We start from the raw sequence: 15,128 nt of genomic DNA on the forward strand, positions 1-15,128 counted from the left end.
ACATTTCAGATCACTTATTTCCACCCCCCTTGCCAGGGGCAGGGACACAAGGGACACATTGCCCTAGACCTGAACTGCTTCTAGCCTCATCCAGCCTTGTCTTACTTCCAGGGATGAGGCATCCAAAACATTGATGGACAACCCATTCCAGTGTCTCAATAGTAAAGAACTTCCTACTGTCCAATCTAAATCTACCTGCTCAGGTTTAAAACCATTTCCCCTTCTATCACCACAGACCCTTACAAGTAGTCCTCTTTCCAGAGAAGGAGACTCTGGGCAGCCTGCTCCAGGGCTCCAGTCCCCTCACAGTGAAGTTTTTTCTTATGTTTAGATGAAACCCTCTGTGCTGCAGTTTGTACCCATTGGCCCTTGTGCTATCACTGGGCACCACATTATCATATTTGGAAATGAACTTTGAGATGGTGGAGTCCAACCCCTAACTCAGCATTACCAAATCCAACACTAAGCCATAACTCTCAGCATTGTGTTTGCACAGCTTCATGACCTCTCCAGGGGTGAGGGCTCCACCACTGCCCTGGGCAGTGGTTCAGGGCTTGGCGACCCTTTTGGGGAAGAAATTCTTCCTCATGTCCAATCCAAACCTGCTCTCATGCAACCTGAGGCCTTTCCTCTTCTCCTATGGCTTGTTCCTTGGGAGATGAGACCAAGTGCCCACCTCATTCCAACCTCCCTTCTGGGAGTTGTAGGGAATAGTCAGGTCTGGTCTCAGCCTCATCTTCTTCAGACTAAACACCCTCAGCTGCTCCGCTCCAGCCCTGTTCTCCAGACCCTTCACCAGCTTTGTTGCCCTTCTCTGGAACCGCTCCAGCCCCTCAATGTCCCTGTAGTGAGCGCCCCAAAACTGAACAGAGGATCCGAGATGCAGCCTCACTAGTGCCCACAAAAGGGCACAACGAGCTGCCAGGGGTCGCTCAGGGCCGGATCCCGCCGGGGCAATTCGGGCCGGGCCGGCAGCTGATTTGGGGCTCCCCAGAGCAAGACTGTGCCGGTGCCAGGCTCCCTGGCTAGGCACGACCAACCCTGCCAGGCCGAGGCGCAGACGCCGCGGGGGAGCCATTCGGCTGTGAGGCGGAGCCTCAGCATTTTATGAATGGGATCATATGACGTCAGAGGGGGAGGGCAGAGAGGACGCAACATTCGCCAATAGCGATGCACCTCTGAGCAGCTCAGCCAATAGGAGCTCAGCCTCCGAGTGACGGCCATGCTTTGCGGCCAATGGAGACTGGCGCGCGGTGCCGACCACGTGGGGTGCAGGCCGCAAGTAGTACGGGGGAGTGTGGCCGCGCGCCTCCCGCCCCCCTCCCTCCCGGCGTGGCGAGGCCGCGCGGCCCGGGGGCGGGCGGGGCCCCCGCGCGTTACCTGGCAACAGGATGATTGATTCGCCTCTTAGCCAATGGCAATGCGGCGGGGGCGGGCGCCGTGACGACTGAGGGCCGGCGGTGGCCGGGAGGGCTCAGTCCAGCCGCGGCCGCCTCCGCAGCATGGTGGGTCTCGCCGTGCTCCCGGCCGCTGGCCTGCTCTACTGGGTGGGTGCGCTGAGTGCTGTCTACGCGGCGGCGCTGACCTCCTACCGCCTTCTCACCGGTCTTCGTCTCTGGTTCCTGAGGAGTGGCAACGCTGCTGTGGGACCGGCCCTGGGCGCCTGGGCAGGTGAGTGCGCGTCTCGCTCGGCTGTGCAGGAGTCTGCTTTTTTCGTGGCCGTTCGTCCTTCGGTGCCTGACAGAGAGTGAGGTGGGCAGGGCGCGCAATAGGAACCGGAGCGGAGTGAGTGGGTGTCTCCCGAATTCGGGCAGCGGCTGAGGTACACGGAGATGTTGCTATTCTGGCCGGGTCAGAGTGGGCCATGAGGGAAGGGAATGCGGGCTGTGTGAACTTCGGGCCGTTGCCGGCAGAGCGGGGGCGGCGGGGAACGGCGCAGCGCTGCCGGGCGGCCGGTGCGCGACCGCCCCCTCGGTGCCGGCGCTGGCGGGTGGCTCTGAGCGCCGGCCCCGCACCTCACTGCTGACGTCACGGCCGCCCCGCCGCCCCCGGAGGAGCGGAGCTGTTCCTCCCCCCGTTCCTCAGCCTTGGTCCGGCTACCGGCACGGCTGGGGCGGCAGTGACCCCGCTGCTGGCCATCCCGGGAGCAGAAGGAGCGGAGTGTGTCGCTTTCTCGGTGCCGGAGTACAGGCGCGGAGGTGCTGTGGCCGCTGCCGAGCGCTCCGGAGCGCGGGGGCAGGCTGAGGGACGGCAGAGCCGTGGGACTCCCTGTCAGCTTGGGCCGTGCTGAGCGGCCCGCCGGGAGCGGCGGGATAGCACGGCCGTGCGGGGCAAAGAGCGGAAGGACGGGGCCTCACTGCCGGCAGCGAGGCCAGCAGAGGGTGGCTGCAGCGTGGAACCGGCATCCCGGGAATGCGGGAGCGCGATGGAAATCTAGCAGAGAGTTGCTGGGGGAAAAGCGGGACGTGAGGCGGCACCCTGTGCTCCCAGCTGAGAGCCAGCCCTGGCCTGGGCTGATCCCCAGCTGCGTCAGCAGAAGAGGCAGGGAGGGAGTTTTGCCCCTCTGCTCTGCTGAGCCCCCACCTGGGCCCAGCTCTGGAATCCACCACAACACAGGCAGGGACCTGTTGGAGCCGGGCCAGAGGAAGCCACAGCAATGCTAGGAGGTCTGGAAGCCCTCTGCTGTGAGGCCAGGCTGAGAGAGTTGGGGTTGCTCAGTGTGGTGAGATCCTGTCCCAGGTTGCCCAGAGAAGTTGTAGAAGCCTTTTCCCTGGAACTATTCCAGGTGAAGTTGTTTGGGGCTCTGAGCAACCTGCACTAGTTGCAGATGTCCCTGATGACTGCAAGGGGGTTGGACTAGATGACCTTGAAAGGTCCCTTCCCACCCAAAGCAGCCTGTGATATCACTAGGGAACTATCAGAGCTAGGCTGTTCCCCCATTTCTCCAAGTCCTGGTCACAGGAGCCATGCTGGGAAAGGATCATTTCTTCCATCTTTCTCTGACACTGTTGCGATGGCTTTTAGGTAGCAAGGAGGAACTGGAAGGAGCTTCTCTGCCCTTGTAACCCATGAGGCCAAAAGAACTGTGAAATCCATTCCTAGCAAAAGTAGGAGGAAGAGAAAGTCCCTTCTGTGGTTGGGAGCTGAGAAGGTGGGCATAAAACAACTGCAAACTGCAGAACTGTGAGTTGGAGATGATAGTTCAGAAGGTGCTTCCATCCCTTAAGGAAGTAGGAGGGCGTTGGTGGCTTTGACTCTGCAGCTGCTTCTAGATGGTAGGGCTGTAGTAACGGCAGCCCTACAGGGAGCTGCTCATTTGTAGGTTGAATGGATGTGGTCCTCCAGCAGCAGTCAGCACAGAACTGTTGTGCAAATGTGTGGTTGAGCAATTGGACCTTTGCTGCGTGGGACACCAGGAAGGCAGCAACAGGAGCACAACGAGTCCCAGAGTGTGTCATGGGTCCTGTGTGCCTGGGTTTGAAATGCAGCCACAGGGCTTTGGGCAAGTTCTAGCATTGTCTGCAAATGAGCAAGGTTGGGAAAGACCTCCAAGATCATCAAGTCCAACCTTTTACCCACCACCTCCATGACTACCAGGCTATGTCCCCAAGTGCCACATCTACTCTAAGATTGAGTCTAACTATCCACCTAGGATCATCATGACCAGTAAACCATGTTCCCAAGTGTCATGTGCACATGTTTCTTGAACATCTCTGGGCATGGTGACTCCACCACCTCCCTGGGCAGCCTCTTCCAACCACTCTTGTAGTGAAGAATTTTTCCCTTAATTTCCAACCTAAGCTTCCCTGGAGCAGCTTGAGGCCATTACCTCTTGTCCTGTTCTGAGTTACTTGGGAGATGAGGCCAACACTGGTCTCACTACAGCCTCCTTTCAGGTAGCTAATGGTGAAGGCTTATGGGTTCCTTCTGGAGAAATGCCATCTGTGTGGTTGCACAGGTGACCCAAAGGCTTTCTGATTTCCTCATGTTGGCTCTGGATACCTTACTGCATTCTCAGTGGCCTGTGTGTTGCATCATGGAACTCGTGGTGACGACTTCCCCCTGTTCCTCGTGGTTTCAAACACAGGTGCTTTTAGTGCTTGAGCCAATCCTCAGTTTATCAGCTGGAATCACAAACCATAGCCAGCAGATCTTGCCTTGCTCATGTCCTTGAACACCTCATGAGCAGAGAATGTGATGTGGCCCATGGCTGCTCACAGAAGCTATTCCTTCTCTTCGTGACTATGAACTTCTGGGGTGTGTAGGAAGAGGAGTGTTGGTGGTACAGCTGAATACCAAGTGTTCATTGCTCCATCAGCTACCTGCTGATGCAGTTGAGATGTTGCTGTGATCTCTAGCTGAAGTGATGAGAGGTTTTCTTCAGCAGCAGGCTGGGGAGGCTCTGTTGTCTCTCCTTCTTGAAAGGGAGGATGAAGGCAGAACTCTGAATATATTGAGTCACAGAAACCCAGCATGATGGAGGTTGGGCTTGATGATCTTAAAGGTCTTTTCCAACCAAAACAAGTCTATGATTTATACTTGGATTTGGTGTTGTAGGACAGGAATGACTTCTGCAAGAATAGAAGATACAGCTGAGAAACTGGCTCTGCAGTGGCCAATTCAACAACACTCACAGGCTCACAGCATGGTGGGGTTGGAAGGGACCTCTGCAGATCATCCAGTCCAAAACCTTGCTAGAACAGGGTCACTCATGGCAGCTCACCCAGGACTACAATGGCCAAGTGGGTTTGGAATTTCTCCAGAGAAGGAGATTCCACAACCTCTCTGGGCAGCCTGCTCCAGGGCTCCAGCACCTTCACACTCAGGAAGTTTCTCCTCATGTTCAGGTGGAACCTTCTGGGTTCCACTTTGTGCCTGCTGCCGCTTGTCCTGTTACTGGGCACCATCCTCTTGCCCCCACAAGTCCTTTATCTCGTGCTGAGCATTGCTCAGATATCCTCTCAGGCTGCTCTTCTCCAGGCTCAACAGCTCCAGGGCTCTCAGCCTTTCCTCCTTTGATGCTCCAGACCCCTCAGTATCTTTGCAGCCTCCACTGGAGGCTCCAAATTAGTTCTTCTTTTGAGAGTTAGTGACCTGCTGCATCGTGCTGTAGGAGGAAGTGCATCTCCTCCTCTCCTGCTCTTCCACAAGCAGCCAGCTGGGTTTGATGCCAGTTAGCTGCTCTTGTGAGTGGGTTCATGCATCCTTTCTACTTCACAACTCTACAGAAGCTGGAAGGCCCTTCCAAGCCCTTTGAAAAGGGCATCTCACTGCCCTTGAACTCCCCTGCACATCAGAAATGGAGTGGCAGGTTCTCTCCATGCTTTCTCAGTGGGTTTTTGGTGGCATTAAGTGCAGCTGCTGCTGTGCTAATTTGCTGCCTTTTAGGATGGGATGCTGGGAGGAGAAGAAGGAACAGCAACTATGTCAACCAGTGGTGTAGTGTGAGACAGTTGTGTGTCTCCCACTTGAAACAGCAGCAGTGTTGATTAAAGGTGATTTTCCTGTGCTCACTCTCAGCTGTGAAGGTCTACACAGAGCTTTTCTGGCTTTCTCTCCTCAGAACACATCTGGCTTGGGTTTGGCTGCAGCAATGGAGGTTGGGTGGAATTTTTTTTTGGCATGGATTTTCTGGGTGCATCCTGAGAGTATCTTAGAATGACATGTGTGTTTTGGTTGGAAAAGACCTCAAAGATCATGGAGTCCAACCATCAACCCAGGCCCACCGTGTACCTGAAGGGGGCTGCCAGAAGGCTGCAGAGGTACTGTTTGCAGAAGCCTGTGGTGACAGGATGAGAAGCAATGTCTGAAGTGAGAGAGGAGCAGATTTAGGTTGGATGTTAGGAACAAGTTCTGCACCATGAAGGTGGTAGAACAAGGCAACAGGTTGCCCAGGGAGGTGGCTGGGGGCCCATCCCTGGAGATATTCAAGGTCAGGCTCAACAGGGCTCTGGAAAACCTGATGTAGTGGAGCATGTCCCTGCAGACTGCAGAGGCAGTTGGCCTAGATGACCTTTGGAGGTCACTTCCAACTCAAACCATTCTATGTCAACTAAACCATGTCTCCTAGTGCCATGTCCACAGGTTTCTTGAACATCTCCAGGGGTGGTGACTCCACCACCTCCCTGGGCAGCCTGTTCCCATCCCTGACCACTCTTGCAGCAAAGACGTTCTTCCTTATCTCCAACCTAGACCTCCCCTGGCACAATTCCATGCCATTTCCTCTCATTCTATCACCTGATACCAGGAAGAAGGGACCAAACCCCACCTCACTGCATCCTGCTTTCAGGGAGCTGTAGAGAGCAATGAGGTTTCCCCTCAACCTGCAGGCTGAATGCCTCAGCTGCTCCTCACTAGCCCTGTTCTGCAGCCCCTTCAGCAGCTTTGTTGCCCTCCTCTGGACACAAGACACAAGAATGCCTGCACTGAATGCAGACTTGGACGTGCCTCAGGATCTGGTAACCAAAGAGAGGGCTCGGAGAACAGTTTAGCTACCCAAACCAGAGCCTTGACAGGAGCCAGGTGCCAAGGAGTCTGAAATACCCAAGATGTGGTTGTTCCTCTGCTGTCTTCTATAGAGGCAGGTCTGTTGGCAGCACTGGTAGCTGTGATCCCTGATGGTGTTTCCTTGGGTCGGCTGAGAGTGTCCTCTCCTTCTCCTGCTGCTGGTGGTGGTGGTGGCAGGCAGCCACCTTGCTTCTCTGCCATTAGCAGTTGGGTGTATTCTGGAGCACAGAGTGTCTGGAGCAGGGAACCGTCTGCTGCTGCCGCCGCAGCTCCTGCTTGGAGCGTTGCCGTGTCTCCTGTTTTGGGAAGCTGCCTCTCTCTGTGGCAAACATGGAATGAGTTCTCTTTCTTTTTTTTTTTTTTTTTTGTGTGTGTCCCTTACCTTTAACTTGGTGAAATGAAGACAAAATTCTGTGGTGGTTCAGGCTAGGCAGGACTTCAGGAGAATTCTAGCCCACTCTTTCTGCTCAGCTGTGAGATCAAACCAGTTTGGTCTATGCAATTGCTCAACTTTGTGTCTTCAAGATATACCAAGGCTGCAGACTGGGGTGATCTGGAGCTCTGAAACTTCCAACACCTTGGTCATGTCAGATGTTTCAACTTCATTTCTTCTTCACTACCTCTCAAGTCTCTCATACTTTCACAGAATTGCAGAATGGTTGCAAGGGACCTCCGGCGATCATCCAGTCCAACCTCCTGCTAGCACAAGGGCACCCACAGCAGCTTGCTCAGGAGCACAATGGCCAGAGGGGTTTGGAATCCCTCCACACAGGGAGGCTCCACAGCCTCTCTGGGCAGCCTGCTCCAGGGCCCCAGCACCCTCACAACAAAGAAGTGTCTCTTTATAATCAAGTGGAACCTCCTGGGTTCCAGTGTGTGTGCATTGTCCCTTCTGCTGTCAGTGGGCACCACTGAAAGGAGCCTGGCCCCAGCCTCTTGCCCCCACAGGTCCTTTAGCTCTTGCTGAGCATTGCTCAGATCCCCTTCTGGGCTGCTCTTCTGCAGGCTCAACATCCCCAGGGCTCTCAGCCTTTCCTGCTCACAGAGAGCCTCCAGGCCCCTCTTTTTAGCCTCCTGTGGACTCCCTCCATTAGTTTACTGTCTTGAACTGGGGAGCCCAGAACTGGCCACAACACTCCAATTCTCTCTGGACTTCTGTACTGGCGACACTTTTGTGCTCCTCACTCACAGCAAGCCTTAATATTGGCCTATGTTCTCTCAGTGGACACGACACAAAGCAGTCTGTCCCCATCCTCCTGACTCCCAGTATTTTGGGGGGGAATATTTCACTTGCCCAATTTGCAGTAACCCGAGTGGGATGTTAACTGGGGACAGTTTCTTTTGCTTCTGTGATGGTCCACATGACCCTCAAAGTGAAATCTTCTTTTCCTTCAGACCCCACAGTGACTTGTAGAAGTGTCCACAGGTTCCCTTAGCACCTCTGCTGCTGAATGATCCAATGTCTGGTGATAACAAAGTGTCTGATAGCAATGATGTTTCCTCTTGTGGTGGCTGCAGCTCTGCACTTGTACTGGGGCTAACAGACCTTTGAGGAGATGAGCTCACCTGCAGCTTCCTTAGCATCCAAAACTGGCCATTTGAGAATAGTTTGCTCCTGGTTTCTTCAAGAAGAATCTCTCAGAGGTCATTAATTGAGATGGGGCTCTCAGTAACTTTCTGTTATCTGGTTTTAGACAAATCTTGAACCATTCCTCTGCTGTGTGGACATGGAACAGTAAATTCTCTGAGCAGCAGCAAAGCTGAGTGAATGTGCTCTGCCTCTCCCTGGGTGCATGAGCAGTGGAGTAGACGTGTGTCTTTGTGCTCAGGTCATGCAATGGCTTAGATTGGAGGGGACTTCAGAGATGTGTACTCCAACTCCCCTGCTGTGGGCAGAGCTGCCTCTCAGCTAGACTTGGTTGCTCAAGGCCTCATCCAACCTGCCCTTGGATACCTCCAGGGATGGGGCTTCCACAACCTCTCTGGACAACCTATTCCAGAGTCTCATCACCCTCATAGGGAAGAACTTCTTCCTAAGATCCACTCTGAACCTGCTTTCCCTCAGCTTCAAACCATTCCCCTTTGTCCTGTCTCTAGACACTCTTAGGAAAAGTCCTTCTGCAGCCTTTCTGAGGATCATTTCAGATCTTAGAAGGCAGCTAGAAGGTTCCCCCAGAGTTTTCTCCAGGCTGAACAACCCCAGCACCCTCAGCCTGTCCTCACATCAGAGGTGCTCCAGCCCTTGAATCATCTTTGTGGCCTTCTCTGGACTCACTCCAGGAGCTCTGTGTCTTCCTTCTGCTGGGGACACCAGAACTGCATGTAGTATTTGAGGTGAGCTCTCAGCAGAGCAGAGTAAAGGTACAGAATCCCCAGTCTTGCCCTGCTAGCCACACTCCTCTGGATGCAGCCCAGGACAGGGTTCTTGGTTATATCTTCTAGGCTAAGAATATGCAGGGTGACTCCCAAACTTACTGACCAGGAACAGGGCTAGTAACAAGCTCTCCATCAGATCACTGTGATAATCAGATGAGTAAGATGTGTTGCTTGTGTGAAGAGGAAGAGGTGACAAGCTGCACTTTGTGCTCGTGGCTGTTTTGAGTTGCTTTCTGTCTGCTTCCAGCAGTCCATGGCAACAATGGCTTACAAAACAGACCTAGATAGCAGGACGTTAGGGGTTGGAAGAGACCTCCATAGATCATCGAGTCCACCTGCCCTGCCAGGACCGTAGAATCTCGCACAGATCATACAGGACCACATCCAGACAGAGCTGGGAAGTCTCCAGAGAAGGAGACTCCACAACCTCTCTGGGAAGCCCATTCCAGTGCTCTGTGACCGTTACAGCAAAGAAGTTCTTCCTAATGTTGAGGTGGAGCTTCTGTGCTGTGATTTAAACCCATTACCCCATGTCCTATCACAGGGCACAACCGAGAAGAGTTTGTTGCCTCCTTCTTGACCCCCAGCCCTCAGATATTTATAAGCATATATTAGATCCCCTCTAAGTCTTCTCTTCACCAGGCCAAGAAGCCCCAGGTCACTCAGCTTCTCCTCACAGGGCAGTGCTCCAGCCACCTCATCATCTTTTGTACCACATCTACATGGCTTAGAAACCTCTCCAGGGCTGGTGACCGCACCACTTCCCTGGGCAGCTTGTTCCAGGCCTTGACATCTCTTTTAGTGAAGGAACTGGGAAAGTATAGGCTGGACGTTAGGAGGAAGTTCTTCACAGAGAGAGTGATTGGCATTGGAATGGGCTGCCCAGGGAGGTGGTGGAGGCACCGTCCCTGGAGGTGTTCAAGCAAAGCCTGGCTGGGGCACTCAGTGCCATGGTCTGGTTGATTGGCCAGGGCTGGGTGCTAGGTTGGACTGGATGAGCTTGGAGGTCTCTTCCAACGTGCTTGATTCTATGAAACCATTCTATTCTATAAACCTTCCCTGGTACAACCTGAGGTAATTTGCTCTTGTCCTATCACTTGTTCCTTGGAAGAAGAGACCAATCCTCACCTGCCTCTAACCTCCTTTCAGGTAGCTGTAAAGAGCAGTGGGGTCTCCCCTCAGCCTCCTTTTCCCCAGACTAAACACCTCCAGTTCCCTCAGCTGTTCCTCCCTGGCCCTGTTCTCCAGCCCCTTCACCAACTTCTCTGGACCTGCTGCAGCACCTCAATGTCCTTCTTGGAGTGAGAATTCAGTCAGATGGTTAATGACAAACTAAAACATGCACACATAGGACATGCACTTCAGTACTGACCTGGTGTTAAGGTGTTGGTGTCTCTGAGCAGTTTCGGCAAGCAAGGTTATTGCTCCAGCTCCTCAGCACCAAGTCGAGCACCTGGTGGCTTGATTTGTTTTCTGCAACTGAGTTTCAGCCCCAGTTGCTCAGCCGAGGACAGTCTTGCTCTGCAGGCGTTGGGCAGTGTGCAATGAGTTGCCAGGCTGTGTCAGAAACCACTGCTGCACAGCCTGGTGCTGTGGTTGGAGAAGGTCTAGTCAGTGGGGAACAAAGGGAGCTTCCACTTCTCCTAGCACTGCTGCTCTGAGACCCCACCTGCAGCACTGGGGCCAGCTCTGCAGTCCTTGGGACAGCACAGGCTGAGACCTGTTGGAGTGGGGCCAGAGAAGGCCACAGCAATGCTGGGAGGGCTAAAAGCCCTCCACTGTGAGGCCAGGCTGAGAGAGTTGGGGTTGCTCAGCCTGCAGAAGAGCAGGCTCCAGGGAGCCCTTCAGGTGGCCTTTCAGTGCTTGAAGGAGTCAGTCAGGTAAAATTGTAGACTAGAATCACAGAGCCATTTTGGTTGGGAAGACCTTTGAAATTGAGTCTAGCCATTATCTAACTCCAGCTCTGGAGCTAGACCACATCCCTCAGCACTACATCTTCGAATCTTTTAGGCACCTCTGGAGATGGACATTGCACCACCTCCCTGGGCAGCCTGTTCGAGTGTTTGAGAACCCTTTCAGTGAATAAGTTTCTTCTAATATCCAACTTAAACCTCCCCTGGTGCTACATGAGGCTATTCCTTCTTGGCCTATTACTCAGGAGAAGAGAGGGAGGTTCTCCAGTGTTTCTTTTTGCATAGCTACTTCTTCTAACATGTCCTAAAATGAGCTTTGCTTCCTGGAGAGTCCAAAGAAGTAAACTGTGCTCTACTGTCTCCTATAATTGTGTTGCCTTTCAGCTTTTTGGTGGCTTCTTTTAGGTGCTTTCCTTTGTATATAGTGTTACTGCCAGTTTAAAAGGCATGCTCAATAGGATTGCTCAACCCTTGTTGTCTTGAGTCCTCCTTCTTCCACTCTCTGGACAGAAGAGGAGAGGGAAGGCAAATGCTTAGAGCCCAGAAGTCCAAAGTCTTGTGTCTGCTGATGGGCTTCAGCACTTCACTTCTGGTTTGTTGAGAATAAATGTGACTGTGTGGCCACACCAGTTGGTCTCTGGTGGCCAGTAGTGTCCCTCAGGGATCAGTACTGCACCCAGCTCTATTCAGCACATTCATCAATGACCTGGATGAGGGGACTGTGTCAGTACATGTGCAGATGACACTGAGCTGGGAGGGGCAGTCTATCTCCTGAAGGCTAGGAAGATGCTGCAGAGGGACCTGGCCAGGCTGGGTCAGTGGGCTGAGGCCAGTGAGATGAGATTTGACGGGACCAAGGGCAGGGTCCTACCGTTTGACCACAATTTGCCCATGCAGAGCTACAGGCTGGGGGATGAGTGGCTGGAGAGCAGCCTGGCTGAGAGGTACCTGGGAGTGCTGGGTGATGACCAGCTGGTGTGAGCCAGCAGTGTGCCCAGCTGGCACGGAAGGCCAGTGGCATCTTGGCCTGTATCAGCAATAGTGTGGCAGCAGGACCAGGGATGTGATTCTGTTCCTCTGCTGGCACTGGTGAGGCCTCACCTTGAGCACTGTGTGCAGTTCTGGGCCCCTCATTGCAAGAGCTACTGAGGGGCTGGAGTGGGTCGAGAGGAGAGCGATGAGACTGGGGAAGGGACTGGAGGGGAAGTCTGCTGGGAAGAGGCTGAAGGAGTTAGGGTTGTTCAGCCTGGAGCAGAGAAATCTGAGAGGGACCTTATCACTCTTTGCAACTGCCTAAAAGGAAACTGTAGTCAGGTGGGACTCAGGCTCTCCTCCCAGGCAACTTGTGACAGGACAAGAGGACATGGCCTGAAGCTGTGCCAGGGGAGGTTTGGGTTGGATATTGGGAAGCACTGCCTCACAGAAAGGGTGATTAGGCACTGGGATGGACTGCCCAGGGAGGTGGAGGAGTCACCGTCCCTGGAGGTGCTTAAGGAAAGATTGGATGTGGCACTCAGTGGCATGGTTTAGCTGATGATGTCCTGGTGTTAGGCTATAGGCTGCCCTTGATGATCTCGGAGTTCCTTTCCAGCCTCAGTAATTCTGTGATCATCACCCAAGCTCAGCATCTCCAGCTCTGAAGTTTGATTCACTGTGAACACTTCCATTCTCCTGGAGCTCTTTTGGAGAGATGATTTTTAGAATAATTTAGGTTGGAAAAATCCTTTAAGATCATGAAGCCCAACTGCTAACCCAGCACCATCAAGTCCAGCATGAAACAGTGTCTCTAAGCACCACATCTACACCTCCAGGGGTGGGGGCACAACCCACCTCTCTCTTTTATTTCCAAGTGAAATTGTGAGTGGAAGGGTTCTTGGGTGAACTCATATCTGAATAGGTAGAGTCTTTGTTGTTTTTCACTGCAGGCACAGAGATTTCTGTGCAGGATATTTACAAGCTGGACTCTCCAACTCCAAAAACCGAGGGACTGGAGGACAGACGATGTTTGTGTTATGGTGGAAGGAAAACTCATTGCTGATGAACAGCTTGAGAGGGAGATGCTGGGACACTGACAAGTCTGAGGAATAAGCTCCTAAGTGAGGGAGGAGCACTGAAGTGTCTCCAGTAAAGAAGTCTAGAGGGAACTGGAGTGTTGTGGCCAGTTCTGGGCTCCCCAGTTCAAGACAGACAGGCAACTACCAGAGAGAGTCCACTGGAGGCTACAAAGACATGGAGGGGCCTGGAGGCTCTCTGTGAGCAGGAAAGGCTGAGAGCCCTGGGGATGTTGAGCCTGCAGAAGAGCAGCCTAGAAGGGGATCTGAGCAATGCTCAGCAAGAGCTAAAGGACCTGTGGGGGCAAGAGGCTGGGGCCAGGCTCCTTTCAGTGGTGCCCACTGACAGCAGAAGGGACAATGCACACACACTGGAGCCCAGGAGGTTCCACTTGATTATAAAGAGACACTTCTTTGTTGTGAGGGTGCTGGGGCCCTGGAGCAGGCTGCCCAGAGAGGCTGTGGAGAGATTCCAAACCCCTCTGGCCATTGTGCTCCTGAGCAAGCTGCTGTGGGTGGCCCTGCTCTAACAGGGTTGCTGGACTGGATGAGCTGCAGAGGTCCCTTGCAACCCTCACCAGTCTGGGATTCTGTAACTGCCCTAGGTCTGAGAGCCTGCTGGGTCAATGTGCTCCTGTGTAAAGAACAAGGGAGGTCCTGGGGCTGCAAAGACAGGGCTGAGCTTAAGGTCTGGGCCAAAGTGCCGGAGGGGTTCAAGGCCAGGTCGGATGAGCAACATGGTCTGGTGGAGGATGTGCCTGCTGGGTGGTTGGAACTGGGTGATTTGTGAGGTCCCTTCCAACCCAAACCACTCTATGACTTCAGGCTGGTTTTGGTGGGTGAAACACCTTCTCCTTCGTTGTCCTATGCAGCTTTCCCTCCCCTGTCCACAGGGCTGGGCCAGCAATCTCTGCCACAGAAGGGCCTGAGAGTCAGAAGATCTCTTTCCTAATTGTTCCAATAGATGTGCCAAGTGTGGTCCTTTAGGCTTGTGTGTGACACAACCGTGGGTGAAGCATCTTGTGGTGGGCTTGCATGGGTTAATCACTTGCCTAATTAGAGTTAGGGCTGCTGCTTGTAACTTCAGATGACTCCTGTTGCTCATTTCTTGCCAGGCTGTAGCAAACCTGGGTTTCTAGAGCAGAGCAAAGCACTCTGCTCATCAAATGCATCATCATCTGCTGGCTGACTTCTCGTGCTCAGGATTCTACCTGAAGTCTGCTCTTTTGTCACTCTTGGTTCTTTGACCTCGAGCTTGTAAGTTTGTTTTTTGGTGACACCCACTGCCTTGGGGTTTGGTTGCAGGCTTTGAAGGAAACCTTTTATGTTTCAGTGCTGAAAACTGGAGGTGAGATGTCCAGAAGCTGAGCTTTGGGGAAAAGGCTGCCTGCCCACTAGTTTCTTCTACTTCTTTATCTGTTTCTGTCACAGAATGGGTCAAGTTGGAAGGGACCCTTGAAGGCTATCTAACCTGAACCCTCCTGCAGGCAGCAGAGGCACCTCCACCTAGATCAGGTTACTCAGTGCCCCATCATCTTTGATCTTGAGTGTCTCCAGGCATTTGGCCTCCACCACATCTGTGGTCAATTTTTGTCACTTTCCAGCTGTACCCTAGGCTGCATCCAGAGGAATGTGGCCAGTAGGGCAAGAGAGGGCTTTCTGCACCTTTATTCTGCTCTCCTGAGACTTCGCCTCAAATGCTGCGTGCACTTCTGGTGCCTCCGGCATAAGGAGAGCACTCCACATTGCTGCTGGAGTGAGTCCAGAGGAGGCCACAAAGATGTTTCAAGTATTGGAGTACCTCTGCTATGAGGTCAGGCTGAGGGTGCTGGGGTTGTTCAGCCTGGAGAAGAGAAGGCGCCAGGGTCACCTTCTAGCTGCCTTCCAAGACCTGATGGGATTCTACAGGAAGGCTGCAGATGGACTTTTCCTTAAGAGTGACTAGAGACAGGACAAGGGGGAGTGGCTTGAAGCTGAGGGAGAGCAGGGTTAGACTCGATCTTAAGGGAGAAGTTCCTCAGTACAAAGGTGATGACACTCTGGAACAGATTGCCCTGAGGTGTTGTGGCTGTCCCCTCCCTGGAGCTGTTCGGGGCCAGCCTGGATGAGGCCTTGAGTGACCTTGTCTAGTTGAGAGGCATCCCTGTCCATGGCAGGGGAGTTGGAGTAGATGATTTCTGAGGTCCTTTCCAACTGAAGCCATTCTGTGATTCTCGGCTTCTTGGCTTATGTTTCTATACTGATGCAGTTGCCTGTCACAGAGAATGTGGGACGAAGCTGT

The 15,128-nt window shown here is 53.3% G+C and overlaps 1 protein-coding gene across 2 annotated transcripts in view; it reads left to right on the forward strand.

Annotated features, from left to right (window-relative positions):
- Positions 1-1,435: 1,435 nt before the first annotated feature.
- Positions 1,436-15,128, forward strand: part of HSD17B12 (hydroxysteroid 17-beta dehydrogenase 12) — a 115,931-nt gene continuing 102,238 nt past the window's right edge. Inside the window, exon 1 of one of the 2 annotated variants that reach the window (XM_064152464.1) lies at positions 1,436-1,671. In XM_064152464.1, coding sequence (XP_064008534.1) covers positions 1,503-1,671 — 169 coding nt within the window. In that variant the 5' untranslated portion in view covers positions 1,436-1,502. The remainder of the gene's footprint in view (positions 1,672-15,128) is intronic. The other variant, XM_064152454.1, reaches the window with a different exon arrangement.

The sequence above is a fragment of the Pogoniulus pusillus genome, chromosome 1 (assembly GCF_015220805.1).
Source record: "Pogoniulus pusillus isolate bPogPus1 chromosome 1, bPogPus1.pri, whole genome shotgun sequence".
Taxonomy (NCBI): Eukaryota; Metazoa; Chordata; class Aves; order Piciformes; family Lybiidae; genus Pogoniulus; species Pogoniulus pusillus.